Raw genomic sequence first — 21,648 nt, 5'->3', positions numbered from 1 at the left:
ATTTCTCCTTCTTAAAACGGTATTCTTTCCACACCTTCTCAATAGTAACCTCAGTAACACCTTTTTCAGGACAGACATTTGACAGACGTGTGACAGATATTTGACAGACATGTGACAGATATTTAACGTGCATTCTACTTAAGGGAGGTCCTGCATTTGTACTTGCAAAGTCTACAGTCTAATGTCATAGCCGTGCGCAAAATCTTATCTTCACAAAGATTATAGAATTAAGGCTTTGTTTAAAATAACTGACAGAGCTCAACTGGGGTTAGGGTTAGGATCAACTGTGTTTACATTTCAGAGGCTGTGGTTCATAGTATTATTAAATTGTATTGTGTTGAACTGACACATTTTAGTGAGTGGGCGAAGCTATAACAAAAGCACTTTAATGTTTAATGTCAACCCAGTTAACAGCACCACAAACTGCATCCTCCAAAATGATCATCAGTTGAATTACCACCTTTCTGACCACGCATAATAGAGCAGAAATGAAGGAGGATTAAGTACTTTAGTAAGCAGGTCAACTATTCAACTGTTTGCCCTGAAAAAGGAGTGCATTTGTTTTCAGGACTGATCAAAGACAAACAAACATTGTTTTGGCAGATGTCAGCATCACATTTGTGGACGTCAAAAACCTTTTCTTTCTTATTCCTTGTAATAACGCTCAATCTCTCAGTGAAAGGAAAGTATGAAACACAAAAAAAGGCTTATACATGTGAATCGCAAGAGACGTAATGTGTCACATTTTGACTTGGAGAACCCTATTTACGCATATAATCGGCAGTTCGCGTTTACTTAACTATTTAATGTTTCAAAAAAAGACGCCTTTAAGGATTTTTTTAGAAGTCACAAATTGAATTTGTGCTTCTATATTCAATTGTGCAGTTATCGTCGTCATAGCTGTTGATGTCTTTCGCAAGCATCCAAATTATATAAAATTTGAGATAAATGCTGCAGATGTTTGACCCTAGTCTATACAGTCAATGGCGTGGGGGTCACGTGTCTGTGCCACGACGGCACATAGCCCCGCCTCCTTGTGACGGACAGGAATAAACCCCGCCCTCTGGACGTCTCACAACAACAGCTGGCCGCAGAGAGAGAGAGACAGAGAGACAGCAGGGAGCAGCAAGATCTCTGACACTCATCTGCTGCCTGGCTTCACACTCATCCCCGCTTTGCCTGCAGCTTTCACTCACAAAATACTCCTCCGACTTTCACTCAGCTCACGGCGCATGCTCAGAACGAACCGACGGTGCGTTTGCTTTATCCAGGAACTCAGAGGGTGAGTACAGTGACGCCAGGGGGGTAAAAATATGCTCCGACAGTTTTTCTTTTGTCATCAAAGACGGCCAGCGCGTTGGCTAACCTCTTCTCTCTGAGCTTTTAATCGGTGTCAGATTAATGAAGAGCCGGGCAGAGCCGACAGGGAGCTAGCTGAGCGCTAAATAACGGGACGTTGTCGGGTAACCCCGCGAGCAAGGTCCTTGCTTCTAGCTTGTAAAGATACTTTTACAGTAGCTCGAGCTAATCCCGCAGCGTTCACCGTTGGCTTCACTGCGGCTTGTCGTACACCTAAATATGGCAACATAAATTACATCCTTAAGACGAGTGATAGGTATGTGTCGCAATAAACCCACTCCCTGCCAGCGCTGAACAGGAAACAGAGCCCTTTGTAAGTCATGTCTGCTTTCTCAGTTGCAGGTTTTCTTAATGGTGAGCCGTGAACCTTTGCAAACCAGAGCTTCCTTCAGAGCCCACTGGACCAGACCCACACAGCAGACTAGGGTGCAATAAAGGCATCGGTTTAAAACGTAAACACGCAGTTAAATTCTGTTTATTCCCGGAGAAACGCACAAGACGTCAGGAAACGCTTCACACTGCTAGTGATTTCACGCAGTGTCAGTGGGCTTGTTGACACTTCTCCTTGGCCTCGGCATTCGAGTTTGATTTGCATTTGTGCTGGCAGTCAGATCAAGAAAGCTGATCTCTGCCTTTCCTTCCTGGAGCCTCTCTTCCAAGCGACAGTAAGGGAATGATAAAGTGTCAGTGGTGGGAAACATACAGCGCTGGCCACTGAGGCTAAAACACAAGGCCGAGACTAGACTTCACTCAGGCAGAAATGCACTAGACTTTTCACATACTTGTTATTTTTCCGCTGGGTTTCTCTTTTTGGACTCAGCTTGTTTGTGTGCGACCTGACTCATTTACCATACAAGGATTTTGTCCTATTTCATTTGCGGCAAATATATTCCACCTCTGTGTTAACCTGCATCCCAGGTTTTTTGATGTCTCTTCCAAATAACCCCTTTCAGCGTGAACGTCTGATCGCCCACCCAGTTCACTGTTTTTGGGATCTGTTTACGAGTTATAAAGTATTTATACGAGCTGGATCTCAATTTGTCCATCCAGTTAATCTCGTTTTCTCCCTTCTAACACACGGTGTTGTGTAATTGCAGGAAAAAAAAAAACGTTTGTAGCTCAGAATTCGTTTCTTTAAAAAGTTTTACACGTTATTGTTCTTTGAAGAACATTGAAATCCACAGTGACCCTCCATGTGTGTTTTCTTCCGTTTTTTCCAGACACTGAACGTTTTTAAAGATGACCACTTCATGGAGCGACCGACTGCAGAACTATGCAGACTTGCCTGCCAACATGGACGGCCTGGCAATGAAGAAATACAGAAGGGAGCCCTACCACAGGTGAGAAGCACATTTCACAGCATGTGCACGGCTGTGATGAGGAGCGGTGGCATATTGTGGCGCAAACCGTATAACCAAAAACCTCATTTTATTTCTAATTGTTGCAGCAGCTATTTAATTTGTAAGCCCCAATAGGAACTACATATGTATTAACATATTTGCAATGTAATACGGAGACTGATAACCTGCTGTAATGCAACCAAGTAGTTATGTATGAGGAGATCAGCGCTATTACGTGATAATAACATCATATAGTTAAATTCATTTATAAAGTTAAAACACACCATTAAGCTATTATATCCGATATTTTAGATTTTTATTTCAAACGTTCACTGATCTTACCACCTCCAAGCAGAAGCGCTTGATCACCCTCGATGTCACTGCCTTCTTACAATATATGATATAAACTACACATGGGGAAGTAAGTGTCAGATAAATGCAGAAAAGTGCTAGTTAGTTAAATAATTACATTTTCATTGTTTTTTAAACACTGACTGACCAACCAATAAAAAAACGGGTTGATGAAGCCGAACGAGGACGCGAAGCAGGTTGTGCTGCTGTAGTTTTCGCAGACAGACGGCTGCGTTTGAGGTGTGGTCTTCCTTCTGGCGGTTAAGATCTGGGGAATTATTACACAAATCCCATTAAGATTCAACACATTAAGCTTTGTAAGTTGGTTTTGGTGAGGGTGAAGAGAAAGTGTGGCTGAACAGGAATGTTTTTTTATAGCCTGGATTGACGCCCTTGTTTCTAGGCCTTCTGATTGGAGGCAGCCTGCGGTCAAATTGGCTGAAAGCTGATTTAAAAAGGAGTTTCTTCTCAGAGTAATAATATGTCTATGTCATTCTTAGGCGTCCACATTGTTGGGCTTTGTCGTTCTTCTGCGCTAGTATACAATATGCAGTGCTGCTCACAGGTTTTGTGAGGCCATCCCTCATCTGTTAGCTCCGTGTGGACTTAAGCCCCCCCCTCCCTTTTTGACACTCATGCACGTGCAATGCAAAACGAACAACAACAAAACGCTCATTCCCTCTAAAACATCACTTCTTGATCATGGACATCATCCATAACGTCAAGGGGGGACCTTTGGTCTACCTCGCAGACACAAACTTAGAGCTCAGCCGAAACAATGCAGCCTGTATGTCACATAGCAGGGGGCTGACGACTCTGCCCAGCACAGATAAACGCTCTATCACACGGACTCAAGTCACAGTCTGCATGAGATTAGAGAGCAGTGGAAAAAATCTGGCAGATTGTTGCTCAGCTGCGCTCTGGTGGTGTAAAAGTTATTAAAGGATTCTCCTGTAGGTGTGGCGTGGCCCAGGAGAGCTATTTGAAGCATTACTGTTTCTGTCGGCAGGGACAAAGTCGAGCCTGACTGCGGTAATCAAGTCACCCCCCGCCCTTTCTCGATATAGGAGAGCTTAGAAGAGGCACAAGTTATCAGTGATGGAAGTCCTTTACTGCGCCTCCCCAGGCATCCAGCGAGGGATACAAATGAAAGGACATCAGCCCAGCAAAAATAGAAAAGATTTAGGTTTAAACCCCTCACTCAAATGGCATAAGGTCCTCTCAATGCTGAGATATCTCTCTTTTGTTTCGGTTGTTCCGGACCCTAAACCGGTCAGCGGAGGCAAATAAGGCCAGAACAAGCTTCAGTTCTATTGACAAATTAATATATTTACATAAAAATAAAAGATAAAACAATTCAGTGTAAAATGTACAGTCACCTGGTAGTTGGTAGTGGAGTGACAAAATCAGCAACTGATGAAGTTCCCTTCATCAACCGGCAAGATGTGAATTTCCTTCTTTGAGTTTGGACTAATTTGCTATTTTTCACTACTTCTTGATTTGCATCCCAAACACTTAATATCAGCTAATGAAGAAAATGATTGGTATTTGTAGCCCTGCTGCTAGTATTAATATCCGGGTGATGTAAGCTTGGGGCTCCGGCGTGTTTGATTCTACCTGACTTGTGATTGTTCTGGATGTCTTTGAGGGCCCGCAAACATCACGCCGCACAACAACAACCTGCCCCGACTGACAACACACAACAACAACAGAGAATGACGCGGAAGGGCCACAATCATTTTTGCAACAAGTCAGAAAAATTCTGAATGGCAAGAAAGCAAAGAGAGAGAGAGAGGGAGGGGGAAGGCATTGTTCGCGGTGGGCCAGAGCTGCCCCATGTTGCCGGAGCACGTCAAACCAGCGGAGAGTCAAACTGAGGTTTAATTTCACGCAGAATGCATTGCCAGTCGTGTCCTGGACTAAGCTCTAAATGGGAACTCGTTCACTATGGATCCGCTGCCAGGTATTTCACAGCTGATTTAGAGATTGGTCAAGATGACGGAGCTTTGTCGCAGATAAATGACAAGATCGTTTGCGTCACGCGGCTAGTCTGGTTTGAGTTTGTGTATGGGGTTTGTGTTCGTGTTTGACATTTCTGGCATGCGTCTTATTCCTAGAATGATCAAATGATCACTCTTGAATGTGGAAATGTCCAGGAACACGGTTACACATTAAGCTTGGTCACAGCTGTTGAATATAAGTTACCTAGGTCCGTGCCGGCCGTCAGAGTTAAGTCTTTTTTTGTCAGGCTGTGTAAACATTGCCTCTTACGGCGACCACTTCACTGTATGTTCCAGCCTTTCCAGATATTATCACAATTGCTGATGTTTGCTCTCAATACACCGTTTTGCTTTTACTGTGGCGGGCGTGATAATCACTAAGAAATACTGGTCCGAACTGTAACGTATGTTTTTGGTCCTATTATCCTAAAGTAAAATTCAATAGGTAAACAGTCACTCTGCAACTTTTAGTGGTCTATGTGTAGAAAAGGCGATCACTTTGTTGCTTTGTGTCATGAGATAAATTAGAAAGATGCTGTTATTATATAGAACTACGAAGAAAAAAAACACATAATAGGTATTTTTTTTAATTTTATTTTAAGCAGGATGCCATAGCTCAGTCTCCGTGTTACAGAAGTCTTTCATTTTGTGTTGGAGTTATTTTCTGAAAAGATCTGGGTAGCTTCCTTCAAGTACTTGACTTCTTGGGTCCTTGGTCTGCTGGCCTTTCTTTAACAACGAACATTTTGAAGTCTCACAATGCAAAACCGGCTCAGCAACAACAAATGAAATATTCTTTTCTGCTTGCTCAGATATACAGAAAAAAATGTAGGTAAAAAGCCAAGTCATTGCTGATACGATATCTTTGAGTCAGGATCAGTAAATAGATTTGCGGTCACTGTTTAACGTGGTTTGTATCTTCTTCTTGCCTTGTTGGGTTCATACGGGCTCAGTGTCACATTTTCAGCAGCAATGAAATATAAATGATTGAAATATAAAACCTATTTAAATGTAATAATATTAACCAAGATACCCAAAGTTGTGAATGTGCTCAACACTACCTGTGTTCTGATGTCTTAAATCTAGTCGTTAACACACAATTTGACAAAGTTATAAAAGACTTACATGCATCCCCATAGAAAGTTATAGTTTTAAACTGTAACATTTGATAGGTCTCAAAGGTGCTTGCATGTTCCATAGTGAGTACGTCTTCACAGTGCTTCAATCTTTAATTGTACATTTGTCTGTTCATGAGGAGCGACGTTTTTCACTTGAGGCAACACAATGGACCTGGTATTAGCCATTAATTGTGACTTTTAAGTGTGAAGAAGCAGCTCAACATTCACCCAAAGATAGTTTCTGCACTTCCTAATCTATTTGTTGATGATCACGTTGGAACTGAAGTATCATTTTCCTCCATTTGTTTCCTCTAGAGTCTTTGTGAACAGAAGTTTGGCTATGGAGAAGATTAAGTGCTTTGGCTTTGATATGGATTACACTTTGGCAGGTAAGTTCAACACCCATTCACTTCAACAAATAATAGAAACTAGAGCACAGGCTGGGTGATCCATTGATCACTGAAGTCACTGGTTGAGGAATTGAAGCCAAATATTTGCGGGTTAGTCTTCAATGCAGGGTTTTATTAAGACATCCTTTGTTTTTTTTGATTCAGTGACAGTTAAAATGACTGCCGTTCCCAGCTCCTTTTTTTAGAATTTGTGTACACAGGCCAAGTTGGGCAGAAGGTTACATAGCAGCTCTGCAGTTTACAAGGATTATCTGGAGTTATAATACATAAAAATAATGTAGACATGTCATAGTAGGCATGTGTCACTTGATAAATCACCACAGATGATATAAATGTCATGACGTATCAATATTTCTTGAACAATAACAAAAAATGGGCAACGATCGAAAAAAGAGGAAGAATAACTCTGAACCATTCAGAATCTGCAGCGACTTCTTGTGTCTCTTCCTTTCGACTCTATATTTGGCCACCCTACCATCCCCCGTGAACTGCAGCTTGTCGTCCACAAAATATTATTTAGGTCAATGCCGGTGACAAATTGAGCACGCCACACTCGAATGACCAAAAGTTAACCAAAGGACAATGGTATGTGAGGTCGGCTGCCATAGATACGTTGACACCCAGACTTTTCCTTTCGCTCCACTTTGTTCTTTGACTCAGCTCCAGTTTTCGGTCTCCCACCATCTATAAATAAAAAAATTCCCGGACTTTGAAAAGCAGGTCACGTTTGTTTGTTGAGGTCACCAGCGATGGCTCCCCTGAGCGCGGGGATGTCTCGTAGTTCCACCGTGACTCTGTATCCCAGATCAGAGTGCGGGAGATTTTACGGACGCTCAGCTGTTGACATGACTCTCTTTATGGGGGCTCATAACCAAGTGTTAATGTTTGCTAGAAGCGTGGATATCACGTATCTTTGGAGAGGGTTCAGGTTTTCGCCGCAGAGGTGCTTCATCGGTTTCACAGAATGACTGCCGCTTAACCACAGCACCCCGGTTAACTCGTGTTTGTTTTTTCGTGGGGGGGAGGGGAGGTGTTAAAGGCCGTTCAGATGTACTTGATCTTTGTGTTTTTTAGGACTTTTCGAGGCGGGCGAATTAGACGTCGTTGCTAAATGCTGTGGAGCTTAGTCAGAGGGTGTTAAAAACCACTTTGATGATTTATTTATTTATTTATTTTTTACCTTTAAAGTACAGATTGGAAAAATCCCCCATGGTTTCTGATAGAGGTATCATGACATAGTTCCTGTCAACACTTGTCAATCAACACTCACGGTAGCTTAGCTTTACGCTCCTGTTACTGACTTGGCTGTCGTGACCATTTATACTATTTATATATGCGCTTGGTTCTGTGATCATGCACAGCAACTTGACAGTTCATTAGGTACTCTTGTGGAAAAAAAACACATTTTAGTACAACAGTCCTGCACTTAATCTTAACTACGTGACTTTTTTCAATGTTCAGTTCGTGTTGAAACCGTTGCTTCTAAAACCCGTGAAATCTTGGTCTCAGATGTCTTTACTTAAAAGATTGGTGACCGATCTAGCAACAATCAAAGTTCATGGGTGGGTGTGGTTTGATCAGATTTAACCCATCAATAACAGGAGATACAGTATTTTTATTTGCTTTGCTCCCGTGTAATTATAGGCTTTGATTTACTGGGATTTTTATGTCTTCGCTCGTCAAAAGCGGACTTTCCTGTCGAGTTGTTTTTGCCCATATGCAGTTTTCAGAGAATGTACCACATTAGAGTATTCTCCATTTGTGTCCAAAGGATTGTGTCCAGGCTACTTTGTCACATTGATACGTCATGTTGCATGATGTTCCTCCACCTCGTGTCGTTCTGCCCAAGTCTTTTGTGCATGACACTAGCAAACAGAATCCATTTAGTAATAATCCGATAGACTTGTTGAACTGCATTAGATTACATGAGACAACATTGCTTCATCTGCTCCTGCCCTTCTAAGGGGAGCACATAATAGCCCGCAGCCTTTTAGGAGAAAGATACACACAGTTTTGTCCTAGTTTTCCAGTAGACTTTTGGCTGGAATGTAGGTCCCTGAGGCTGTCCCTAAGTTTTTTTCATTTTTCCACCTCATGCCTGATACCGTCTGTGAAGGCCTACATTTGTGGGTACAGATAAATTAAGACAGCTAAACGGTCGGCCTCTAATATAGACTGCTATGTGACATGGTTCAGTTAAAGTCTTCATATGATTTAGATTTAGTGGTCTATTAGTAGAAGGGTCCGAGTAGTTTACCGCGGGTGGAAGTGGTGTACGTTTCATGTGGGCCTGGGGTGACCTGGCTGGTAAACTCTGAGAGTAAGACCACAGCTCTGCAGTTGGAGCGGTCCATGTGTAATCATGTGGCAACAATCCCATTAGGAATACAAGGTAGGAGATCTGAAGCTAACGCTGTTCTCACCTTAGCTCTGAGTTGATGGTGGTATGTGTATGTTTGTGTGTGCATGTTGGTAATGACAGCATGGGACATTTGAGAAGGGGCTTGCAGCAGGGGAGCAAGGGCCCCGTTAAAACAGACATGAAAGGAAGTCAAGGACATAGAAAGTACCAATAACACCACTTCCTGTTTGCAGCAAGTCTCTAGAATAACTGGTGTAAGGTCTATAGGGATATCATGTGATATGGTTTCTTAAGGGTGGAAGGTTTTCCAAGTCAAACAGCCTCGCAGGTGAAGTAATATAAAGTTATCTGATCAAACCACACCCACTTAATCCTGATAGGTTAAAATAAACCAGTTTTTCTACCTGATCTTAGCCAGACATGCACTATAACCATACATGGTTTTTCAGATATTTTGCTTTTAGGATTGTAATCAACTATATTTAACAATGCCCTTTGCTAAATGCTACCTTGCACTTTGAGAAAAAAAGAATATTCAACATGCGGAAGAAACACTTGTGGTTAGTGCCTTAACCGTGGCGTAGGCATGAACACACGATTTATCTGATGGCTGACTTCCTGATCCTGGATGACTCACTCTTCATGTAACCTAGATTAAGGTGTAATTTTATAGGTCGTATGAAGATGGAGACCGTATCAATCTCCCAAGGACAAGATGCCGGTGAACTAAAGAAAGAGAGAGTGATGATAGCAAAGGGGACAGAGGGGAAACCGCTCTTAAAATAGGTTTCTTTGCAGCACCTCAGCTTCAACAGGAATATGACAAGTGAGTGGAGGAGGAGGAGAAGGAGGAGGAGGCTGGTGTACGCTACTGCTCTGGGCAGAGGGCCCAAGGCCTCAGTTTGCTTGGAGATCACAGCGGGGGGCGGACTGCAAGAGGTTACGTGATTACAATGCAGAAACGGGCTCATGCACACAGAGAAGGGGTGTCAACAATAGGACAAAGCTTTACTGAACTCATAACTCAGTGGACACTCAATACTTCTGCGTATAACTCAGCATTTGAAAGTGCACGCACACCCGCACATTTTGCAGAGTAGGACACAGATGTTTTCCTGTTTGTCCCGCAGTGCCGTTCCCCCGACTAACCGTCCTCCAAGCATCATCAGCTAATATTTCTGCCCCTCCGGGGGCCTCCCAGCAACCCCCCCAGGAGTATAGAAAGGAGGCATAACACAAACACATTCTCTATTTCGTATTTATAACATCTGACAGTGTCAGATAGCGTTTTAATCCTGTGCCTGCCTTTTCTTAGCCTAGCACCCCTCTGTGTTTTTCTTTCCAAAGTCCTCTCTCCCCCCCCCTCTTTTCGTTTGGCCCGGGGTACATACTGAGCGCTGGCGGTGACATGGCGGGGACTCATCACTCTCAGCAGAGCTCATTAAAGCCGTCGCTGAGTGATTTTTCATTCTCACGCTCCCGTCCTCTTTCTTTGTGGATCTGTGTGCGGTGCATCCAAGAGCGTCGCTGGTAGCAAGGAGAGAGAGAAGGGCAGAGGGTGTGTGCGTGCGAGGGGAGGGCCCACTGGAGAGTGGGAACATGTTGTTATCAAAATACTGAGACGAGACAGAGGCTCGAGTGGGTGAAGTAGCCTTAGAGAAGTCACATGTGCATGTTGCGTAAGTGAGTGACCTCCGCAGACCTTATGTCACCTCCTAACCGGTGTTTGCTGTGGGATCACCCTCAGGCCACACTCTTTGAGTGTGTGCACGCAACAGTGTTTGTGTAAAGTTCGTACGTCTTCCACGTGCGTGTCAGTTGTCAGTCAGGTACCAGTGGTGTAGCTGACAAGTAAACAAGTAAATGTCGTAGACTCATCTATTTTACCTTTTGCATGATCGTTTCTGAACATCTGGGAGCAACGTTTTGGGGCAATTATGTGGGTTGCCATGTTGTTTGTTTCAGAAAAACTGTCATCGCAGCTGGAAATCTGATTTTGAAAGAGCTGCTGACCAAGCCCATATTCCACTTAGGTCATATTCTATGTTAAGTTGTTTTGAGTCATTGACTGTATTTGGTCTATATGTTGTCAAAAGATAATGAAACTGTGAAAATCGTCACTCAAACTAAACATTATGTGAATTAACTATTTCAGATTTATTTTCACTTTCATGACACAAACAAAAACCAAATCCTCTTTTCTCTCTTTATGGACCAACTGGATGCACTGGTTTTTATTTACATACTCTGGTTTCATTTTCAATCAATCAATTCAAAGCTTCATTAACTCCGTTGTCTAGAAGCTGGAGCAAAGAACTTCTTTGTAATGTTTCACTATGTTGTTAAGTGTCAGCAGGACGTCAGTCACATATTTGCACCATGTATATTCTGATCGCATGTATGAAACATTTAGTAAATTGTTGTGTGTTTCCTTTCCAGTGTATAAGTCACCAGAGTACGAGTCGTTAGGCTTTGAGCTGACCGTGGAACGTCTGGTTTCCATCGGTTACCCACAGGAGCTGCTCAGCTTCGTCTACGATCCATCGTTTCCCACCAGGTCAGAACAAATGCTGCTGACTAAACGGTCATGTCGATGTTTGACCATTAGACTCATCTGAGGTTTCTGTTGCATCATCTGTTATCTTTTTCGCTACCTTTGACCTTTTAGCCTGCATGAACTTCTCAGCTAGAAAATGTAGCTCTCAATAACCGAGCATGTGGTAGCAGTTCAAGTGTTAGACGTTAGAAATAAGATGTTGGTTGGATAGATTTGTTTAATTCTGTTCTGCAGACTCCTACAATCATTCCTTTCCTTCCGCTTTCAGAGGCCTTGTGTTTGACACCATGTATGGGAACTTGCTGAAGGTTGATGCCTATGGTAATATCCTAGTCTGTGTCCATGGATTTAACTTCCTTCGAGGGTGAGTGTTTTCCGCCGTTCTCATTCTATAAAGCACGAATACAAATGGGCACAATGAAGAGTAAAGTCTTGTGTTTTTGCTCTATTTCCAGCCCAGAGATCCGTGAGCGATACCCAAACAAGTTCATCCAGAGAGATGATACAGAGCGTTTCTATATCCTTAACACACTCTTCAACTTGCCAGGTAAGGTCTGTGAACATAAGGGAGAAGACACTCAGTGCGTTTACATGCAGAGCTTAATCGAGCTATGCTCAAAATTCCACTTTCTGACTACTGTCCTTGTCCCAGTTTACATGCAGCGGAACAAAATCGAATAACTGACGGGAACATGTCCTCCTCCTCCACACTAGGTGGCGATATGTGTCTTTTCAGCGGGTTAATACCATGTTTGCTTTCCAGGGACCTATTTAGTGATATAATAAACAAGAGTCGTTCATGCGGCAGAACAAACAAACAACAACCGTAAGAACAATAGTAAATTTTTTAATCTCGTACGTAATGTTTGCGCTACTTCTGGTGCAGATAAGATGCGCGCTAACCCTCAGACGGTTCTTCTAGACGGATGTGGAGCATGCGTACACGCATTATCCAGTTGGAAAACCGCGATTACCGTATACATGCCGGAGAAAATTGAATTCCAGTCACATTATCTGGGCGTCTCATTCGGATAATGAGAACTCCGATTTTAATCGTTTTTTTCACGTGCATGTAAACGCACCTAACGAGGCTCTGGAGACAGTTTACACCTGGAACGACAAAATATTCCTAATCATTTAGTGATGTGATTTTATAATTGACGCGTCCCTGTCTTCTTGTTGTTTTCCTCACAGAGACCTACCTCTTCGCTTGCCTTGTGGATTTCTTCTCCAACTGTGACAGATACACAAGGTAAGAAGCTCTTTATTATGCTGTCTGTCGTGCAACAAGTTTCTGGGTGCTGCATGATGGCACAAAAACAAGTTGCAAGCCAAACTGGGTCAAGAGCACGCCCTGAAGCATGGGAGGGTTTCAGCTGTTTAAAATGGTAATCAAATGGGTGTTCAGTCCAAGAGCCCTTCTTTGGTTTTACAACGACTGTATTTATTAATCTCTTCTACCAATTGTAAGAAGCATGGATTCTAATCAGATTGAGACAAGAGAAATGTTTCCACTAATTATCTGCAGAGAATAAAAGATCCTGATATAACAACAAGATAATCTTCTAAATGCTACTGTAAGGAGATTAAATAGCCTGTAATTTTTTTGCGAATGTAATCTGGAATGGTTGCATGTCCTTTGTCCTCTGAAACCTGGTTGTTGGTCTTTTAGGGGGAGAATGCTTTCCTGTTTGGCTGGGGACCCCTCCAACAAGGGAAGGCTATCCCATTTAAAAGCAAACAAAACCAAATGTCATGTTTTTTGAAAACCTTCTGTAAAGATGTGGCCTGTCCGACGGCTGTGTACGTGTGTGTCTTTGCTCCCCTCCTCCAGCTGTGAAACTGGTTTCAAAGACGGCGACCTCTTCATGTCCTACAAGAGTATGTTCCAGGATGTCCGCGACGCTGTCGACTGGGTCCACTTCAAGGTAAAACGCGTAATGAAAGGACTGCTGTGATTTTATCACACAGGAAAAGATTATATTATTTTCTGAGGGGAAGTTATTGCCATGCAAAGAATAATTCAATCTGAGTAAACACACTGGATTCATGTTCCAAATTACTCACACACATGCACAATAATAACGTGTTTTGTTCTCTCTTATGCTGAAGAGTCATGAAAGAGAAATGATTCATACATGAACCAGAATTCATAGTTATTCTTAGTAATAAAATGTTTTTAGAAAGGCGGTGTCATTCAGCATTTTCAGTACCTTATTCTGACGAAGGGAAGTTGGTCTGGAGTCACTCTGTTTAGAAGTCGTCATGCTCTGGTAAACATCTGCTGGGCCAGTCACATTATTTGGTCCGGCTTTATGCGGTGATGGACAGAACAGTAACAGTCAGTGCGTTTACATGCACAGCTTAATCGAGTTATGCCTGAAATTCAACTTTCTGAATGCGGTCCTTGTCCCAGTTTACATGCAGTGAAGGAAATCGAATAACTGACGGGAACATGTTCTCCTCCTCCACACTAGGTGGCGATATGTGTCTTTTCAGCGGGTTAATACCACGTTAGTACGGCCCCCAGTTAGAGCCCGATTAAGCCAATAATTGTTTTTTTTCATGTGCATGTAAACGCAGTGACATAGTCGGTGTCTGACATAGTCACACACGTCCTCTGAGACCACTGGAGTTGAATTTGTTTACAGGCCAGTGTTGCTCAATAAAATCTTAATTTTCTGTGCTTAGTCTAACAACTCATGTATCAACATTTCAGGGTACACTGAAGGAGAAGACTGTTGAGAACTTGGAGAAATATGTGGTGAAAGATGTAAGTAGTTTGTATTCACGAGGCTTGCCAGGGCAGCAAACACACACACACACACATGCACACGGTGTCTCACACTCTCTGTGAAGAGGCTGGTTTGTAAAGATGCTTAGAGCTGTCTTTTGTTTGTCTCTGTTCCCACCAGGGAAAGCTGCCTCTTCTTCTCAGCCGAATGAATGAAGTAGCCAAGGTTTTCTTGGCTACCAACAGTGACTACAAATACACTGATGTGAGTATACATTCGCGGTTCACTGTTTAGTGGGAGGCGGCAGTCAGGTTATTTCAAAGTGCTGAGACAGATGTTGATGAATTGAGCTCACAAACGGTGAATGTGCTGTGTTTGATTCAAGTCTGTGTTGTGTTCTCACAGAAAATCATGACTTACCTGTTTAACTTCCCTCATGGCCCAAAGGTAAAATGCAATTTGAACCTCTTTCATCACTCTTTCACATCTGCTGGATGAACACGAAAAGCTGTACAAGTGCTTTTTAAGTGCACGTGTGTAACTCTGTGTGCGTTTGTATCCGCTGCAGCCTGGCACATCCCACCGGCCCTGGCAGTCCTACTTCGATCTGATCCTGGTAGATGCCAGGAAACCAGTGTTCTTTGGGGAGGGTACAGTGCTCAGACAAGTCGACACGGTGAGTGAACACTAACTCACAGCCAGCATAGAGAGGGCAGTATCTACTAGGTGTACGTGATTGCTGGCTGGCGTATCTGAACATGTTTGAGCCCAGTTTCGTGTGAGAGGGGATTATAGTGTGATATTAGAAGGGAAACACACCTCTGCCTCAGACTGAAGGCTGGCTCGCACAGAAACCTCCTCTCCAGAAATTCACACCAGCTTTGCAGTGAATGTTTTGCAGTAAACTTTTACCAAGGACTTTAGTAACATTCAGTGAATAAACATCAACGTGGAGTTTTATTTTCTCCACCAGGGCTCCACACTTGAGCTGAAGTCTGTTTCATGACCATTTTGGTCTCGTGCTGAATATTCCCTGACCCATGTGAAGACCACATGTGGTGGCTGTGCTCAATATTTAGCTGTTTTTTTAATTTAACACGTGTGTATACAGCATGAATGTATGACTAGTTAAAGAAATTATAACAATTTCCACATATCAAATAGTTTGCCACCACCAATTATTTTTTTACCCAATTAATCTGAAACTACTAAATCAAAAAATAAATATTTAGATTCATATTTTTCTATTAATCCAGTTTTCTTAATTGTCCACTAACAACTAAATGAGTAACAGAACTTTGTTTATTAAACTATTAAACTTTAATTCAAGCATAATAACAACTAAAACGTTAAACATGATATTTTATGAATTTAAAACGGACCCTAATGATACTATTAAAAAATCATTCGGTGTTGATCTAGTAAGAAAATGTGTTGTTCTCTATGTTCTACCATCAATTTGCTGGTGGACCTTGACAATGCATTGCATTAACGTATTCCAAGCAAATCGATGTGTTTACACCAGTCATGCATTTAGTCCAGTCATTGCTGCTGTAATGAGTTCTAGCGTAATGACAGACATTCTCCTTAACTCAATGCTGTCATACTAAATGTAAGCTTGTTCCATAACCTTATAAATACACCATGTGTGACTGTGTGGCACGTCAAACTGTTCTCTAAGCGGTTTGCCCCTGTGGTTTTGCCAAGGTTCCCCTCACCAATCTGATGTTTTCTTCATTCCAGACAACAGGACGTCTAAAGATAGGAACCTACACAGGACCTCTGCAACATGGCATAGTCTACTCCGGGGGTGAGCTTTGATTGTCCTCCGTTCATTCTTGGACGTAGAGTTCAGTTGTCTGCTATTTTGAGAGAATGCACCGTTTGCCGTTAATGACATGTTACCCTTCAGGTTCCTCAGACATCGTGTGTGACTTGCTGGGGGCCAAGGGGAAGGACATAGTGTACATTGGGGATCACATCTTTGGAGACATCCTCAAGTCCAAGAAACGTCAAGGCTGGAGAACGTTCCTGGTCATACCTGAGCTGGCCCAGGAGCTGCACGTGTGGACCGACAAGAGCTGTGAGTCTGGACACGAGGAACAAGGGCTGCACGCATGTGGAAATATTTGTTAGACTGTATTCACATTCATATTTACTTAAGCGCAGCGCTGTGTACATACAGATTGAATAGCGTAACAAATGGTATTGTCAGATTGTCACAGATTTACGCTCACAGGCCTGTTCAGACCCGGTAATAACATATGTTCTACTGGCCAGTTTATTTAATTATTGATGTTTCCACCTGGCAACTGTTTCTCCACATGCACCTCAACCCATTTTAGATGAGAAGTTATGTCAGTTTTTTTTTTTTATAAATTAAAACTCTGCTTACGTAGAGGATAATGGTCCACACCACCTCCAAATGTGGTCCTCTCAAACGTGTCCTCAGTGTGTCTGAGGTGTGTTCACACCCATGTTGATGCCAGGTTTGGACAGGGCCACAGGTTCAGAAACATTTCCACTGTCGCTAACAACAACAGCGAAAGCATGTGCACTATGAGCCTTGTTTACTGGAGAGATGGAGCTTCACGCTCTTCTTGTGTTTTCCAGCGTTATTCGAGGAACTGCAAGGCCTGGACATTTTCTTGGCTGAACTCTACAAGTAAGGACTGTAACATTTAACCCCCCCACCCCCCTCCACCATAGCCGTATATATCTATATATATACACACATATATATATATATAAATACACATACATATATATATTTAAGAAAGAACAATGGGGTCAATAGGGTAAAGTCCCAAGTTTTGGACTGGCTGATAATCAGGTCCGTTATTTATAGCTTGGCACACTCACTGTTGCGTCACATTACCTTTCAGCAGAATGATATTGATATCCTCCCCCACCCCCCTCCTCCTTCCCTCCCTCCCTCCCTCCACACACACACACACACACACACACACACACACACACACACACACATACACACACTCTCATGCGTCTCATCATCTTCCTCCCCGTCCTTCCACAGACATCTGGACAGCAGCAGTAATGAGAGGCCAGACATCAGCACTATTCAGAGAAGAGTCAAGGTACGGCCTTAATCACCTCCGTTTCTATGGCAACGCTTGCTGCCAGACACGTCATTACTGTACGTTTGATAGCCTCAGCCTGTTTACTTGAGTCTAATCATTAACAGTAACCCACTCAATCAAAGTAGGCTCCTTTAGACCGACACAGTCTCCGTTCATAAAGCATTGTTTCCTCTTTTTTATTTTTGACACGATTTCTCAGAGTCTCCCCGTTTCCCTCTCGCCCTTTTAGAAAGTGACACACGACATGGACATGTGTTACGGCATGATGGGCAGCCTTTTCCGCAGCGGCTCCAGACAGACTCTGTTTGCCTCCCAGGTCATGCGTTACGCCGACCTGTACGCAGCCTCCTTCATCAACCTGCTGTACTACCCCTTCAGTTACCTCTTCAGAGCTGCACACGTGCTGGTGAGTAGCAAGAAGGTCTGATGACAGCGCAGGCTGGATTCATCAAATTCACTTACACAGATATGGAAGTTTTGTCTGATACTATTACGGTTGGAATTTTATCCTTTTGGAAAACTTTTTTTCCAGCATTGATTATGCCTAACTACGTACCTTAAAGCAATTTATAGTGACGCCGTATGTATGGTGGAGCCGAGCACCTCCCCACCAATGTAACTACACATAGCGGCGGTGCATTGCACATTGGGATATTTTAATATTGAATTAAACCTTAAATGTCATTGCTCTTTGAATATTAATGCGATCACACTGGTCCGGGGCTAATAATCCGTGTCTCTACCACACCACATCGAAGTCAGGCTCCCCTGTCGAGCGGGATTCTCTAATCCTGTGCCTCTTCTTCCCCAGATGCCTCACGAGTCGACGGTGGAACACACTCACGTGGACATCGACACAGAGTCCCCGCTGGCCACGCGCAACCGTAGCCAGTGCAGCGACTGCAAGGACCTGGATTGCAAACGCAACCAGCTGACCCGCTCCTTCAGCGAGATCAAACCTCCCAACTTGTTCCCCACGACTCCACAGGAGATAACTCACTGCCACGATGAGGACGATGACGAGGAGGAGGAGGAGGAGGAGGAGGAGGAGGAGGAGGAGGAGGAGGAGGAGGAGTAATAATAAGCTGGAGCTGGAGAGGATGCGCCGGTTCTTGCCTTCTTATTTTTCCCAGTAGGGTCGGATCGTGATCTCTCTCAAAGCGAGGCAGCAAGGGAATGTATGTCTGTGTGTGTGTGTGTGTATAAATAAGTCACAACTTTACACACACGCACACACACACCCACAGTGGAGGAAAACATAAAGGACCAGTATGAGAAGAGATCATTCGACTGTCACATGACTGTAAGCATGCTCGGCCCTCCACACTCTTATGAGTTTCATCTCATAAACCCTTTCTGTTTTTTTAATTGATTTGATTTCTGTATTCTTTTTTTTTTTTCAAACCGGGCAGACAGAACACGCACTCGAGCGCACACACTAATCCTTGTCCTGTTTTGTACACTGACTCTTAAGGTGGATTGAATAGCAGTAGTCGTGTTTGCTCTCTAACCCACAGCCGTTTTAACTGAAACACAGAGGGGCGCACATGATATCGAAGGAAGGAAAAAAAAAACACTTCAGCTTCTGAGCTGGAAAAAAAAACATGCACGTATTAGAGTTTATTGTTTTAATTTTTTTTTCTGCAACGTGGGAACAACATTTAGTTTTTAATGGGTTTGGTTCCATTTTCTTGTCTTCGCAGTAACTTGTATGTGAGGGGGCGTGTCTCTGTGTGCGTCCCGAGGACACACTGATGTTCTGAAGCACAAGCTTTCCTTGAGCACATCACATTTGTTTGAATTTGGTTGAGAGAACGTGTCGCGGTACATGACAGAGAAGATGATATTTTATTACCGAGCAACAATGAGGACTTAGTACTGTACCCTGCGTGTCTCTGTGACAACCTTGGCCTACAGTAGTGTTTCTGTATATAGCTACAAGCTGAATGGCTTTATTTTTTTGCCATGTGAACGAGTTCAGGCTAACATGCAGTATTTTTTCAGCTTGGGAGATGAAACTTGAGTATTGCCAGTGTAGTGGGGCGGGTGTACAGAACAATGACGTTTAAGCCAGTTCGTGCAACTTTTGATTTTTGTGACTTTTATGAAGTGAGATCATGAACGTGGCCTCTGTACGGAAAGATTTTTTATTTTTTTTCAACGGCTCCTGTCGGTAACGTTGATCATTTTGCATCACCCGTGGGAGCAAACATGCAGACACACACTATTCTTTTAACACTGTGAAGTGTATACTGTTAGTTCAAGCTGCGTAACCAGTTCACAACTGGATGGAGAGCTCCAGTCTTTAGTTCTCTGTATTTGCTTTGCTTTGCAGCCCCTTCACATTGAGTTCCCATGCGTCGTTTTAGTGGTATTTATTGAGACTGCAACTCTCAACAACTCAGCTGTCTGTTTTTAGACGAATACGTTTGGATAAAAAATCCAAATAAAAAAAAAAAAAAAGAGGCTTTCATTTTTAACTCGCACTTATTTGAGGTCTGTCTCTTCGTGCCCTGTTCTTCTGCAGCGCCGCCACGCTGCTCTGGGTTCATTTGAAATGCTGAAACCGGATTTAATTGAATTAAATCCTCACTCTCCTGCTTCAGACCTGTAGTGAAAAGCACAACGACGAAGCTGCTGGAGAAAACGGTGCCGCTCTGTTGGTTTGCAGAAAACAAAGAGCGGTGCCTGAATGTCCCCTCAGATCCGCATCCCGTACGTTAACCTTCCTCACCATGCTGAGCGTCATCGTGTTGTCTTGTGAGTGTTGGACCGGCCTCTCCGTGGAGGCCAACAAAAGGGAAGGAATATGCCGTCTACTTTATGCAACGTTTCAGTTTTGCTTTCGTGAATGGAACTTTATGCGACGATTCTTGCGATAAAACTATCTCAGACGCTGAGAAACTTTTTTTTAAAAAAAAAACTGACATTCTCTCTTCTGGTTTTTGTTTCTTGAACGTAGAATAACAACTGGATGTGCCACACGAGGCAGCTGCACTGCTAATCTGTAAAAGCCGGCTGTCTTTGCATCACTTGCATGTGAAAGTAACAAAAATATGCATTGTGCCACGGCAGTTACGGTAGCATTGGTTTGACTTCTACGACATTTGTCGGTGTAGTTTACACAGGGAGAAAAAAAAACTGCAAATCTGTAAAAAATGATATCTTAAAACGACGGGGAGGCGTGAATAGCATGTTCAGTTCCATGTAATTGTGATCAATGCCATGGGGTTATTATTTTTCTAAGCTCGTGTTTTTAAGTGGTCTCGGTTTACAGAACTGTAAATAGACCTTTCCATTTCCTTTTCTTATCTTTTTTCTTCTTCTTTTTTTTTTTTCCAAATTTTCTTATTGTTCATTTTTATACCGCACCGGCGAAGCCTGTCACTCGGACTCTGAACTGACTGAAGCCTGGTGAGCAGGTCGCAGGGCTTTAGGAGATTTCTGTCCGTCGTTGTGATGCCCAGTTTGCATCAAGAGGTGCAAAAAAAAAAAAAAGAAAAAAATCATTTTCATTCATTTTCTAAACCACAGTTATCCGTTGTTTTTATGCATATCAGTTTATGTTCCTCTGTGTTTTGTTTGTTTCCAGAAATGATTCTTCAGACTGTAAATTGAAGTATGTGACAAAAATGTAGAATAAAGATAGTTTCTAATATTTTGGTGTTGTTCTGTTCTTCATTAATAATGGACACTTATGGGCACTTAAGTCTAAAAACAATGGTGCACCTCACGCTCTTGTTGAATTATTATGTGGATCCTAATAGCGTTCCTATTTGAGCACATATTGTTCCTGTTTTGTGCTGCATCATGGTTTACAGAGTACTGTTCTCTCTGTCCTGACACTTAATGTAATGACTGATGACAAACCTGCGCGTCAGGGTGGTTTACCGTCACGTGACGTTCAAGGGCAGCGAGGCTGTGCGCCGGGACGCTGTTCGCTGATTCCCTGCTGTGTGAGGTGAATGACATTGTCGCGGAAGAGGCTGAAACACGAACGGGGGGCGCAGGAGGAGTGTGGGATTTCCTGACTCAGCGTTTAATCTCAGGCATGCCTAGACGATCTGCCGCCCTCATTCAATTTAACGAGGACCGTGGCTTTTATTTTCCTCGATGTATATGTCAGGGCTACAAAATGTGATATTATCAAGTGTATATAAAGACATGAATATTTTACATGTGACCTGGCCTGATTTGCATAGATGTCTTCTGAAGATTTAAAGCAAAGCGACGATAATGTAGCTGGAAACAGCCACTGAAGTTAAAGGGGAGTTTCTGATTTAATGCTAAAATGTAAAGCGATGAACCATCAAAG

The 21,648-nt window shown here is 42.9% G+C and overlaps 1 protein-coding gene across 4 annotated transcripts; it reads left to right on the top strand.

The window, feature by feature from the left end:
• The first annotated feature begins 1,081 nt into the window (after window positions 1–1,081).
• Window positions 1,082–20,991, top strand: nt5c2b (5'-nucleotidase, cytosolic IIb). 4 transcript variants are annotated; one of them, XM_047577687.1, is made up of 19 exons: window positions 1,289–1,615; window positions 1,696–1,811; window positions 2,580–2,699; window positions 6,484–6,557; window positions 11,380–11,497; window positions 11,766–11,861; window positions 11,953–12,044; window positions 12,692–12,749; window positions 13,332–13,425; window positions 14,217–14,270; window positions 14,413–14,496; window positions 14,638–14,679; window positions 14,801–14,908; window positions 15,976–16,042; window positions 16,145–16,315; window positions 16,846–16,897; window positions 17,270–17,330; window positions 17,563–17,739; window positions 18,145–20,991. In XM_047577687.1, exons 3-19 carry the CDS (start codon window positions 2,599–2,601, stop codon window positions 18,409–18,411), a joined length of 1,716 nt encoding a protein of 571 aa, XP_047433643.1. In that variant the 5' UTR covers window positions 1,289–1,615; window positions 1,696–1,811; window positions 2,580–2,598; the 3' UTR covers window positions 18,412–20,991. The 4 variants fall into 4 exon arrangements, with proteins under 4 accessions (XP_047433642.1, XP_047433643.1, XP_047433644.1 ...); XM_047577686.1 differs by lacking the exons at window positions 1,289–1,615; window positions 1,696–1,811 and adding an exon at window positions 1,082–1,282; XM_047577688.1 differs by lacking the exon at window positions 1,696–1,811 and having other exon boundaries at window positions 1,289–1,672.
• Window positions 20,992–21,648: the final 657 nt, after the last annotated feature.

The sequence above is a fragment of the Mugil cephalus genome, chromosome 2 (genome assembly GCF_022458985.1).
Source record: "Mugil cephalus isolate CIBA_MC_2020 chromosome 2, CIBA_Mcephalus_1.1, whole genome shotgun sequence".
Lineage (NCBI taxonomy): Eukaryota > Metazoa > Chordata > Actinopteri > Mugiliformes > Mugilidae > Mugil > Mugil cephalus.
The sequence above is the reverse complement of the archived record's forward strand: the minus strand, read 5'-3'. Positions and strand labels throughout refer to the sequence as shown.

Coding starts and splice junctions, on each gene's coding strand:
- nt5c2b (XM_047577686.1), top strand. CDS start 2,599: ATGACCACTTCATGGAGCGACCGACTGCAGAACTATGCAGACTTGCCT. Junction 14,271..14,412: donor AGAAATATGTGGTGAAAGAT/GTAAGTAGTTTG, acceptor TGTTCCCACCAG/GGAAAGCTGCCTCTTCTTCT. Junction 16,898..17,269: donor TTCTTGGCTGAACTCTACAA/GTAAGGACTGTA, acceptor GTCCTTCCACAG/ACATCTGGACAGCAGCAGTA.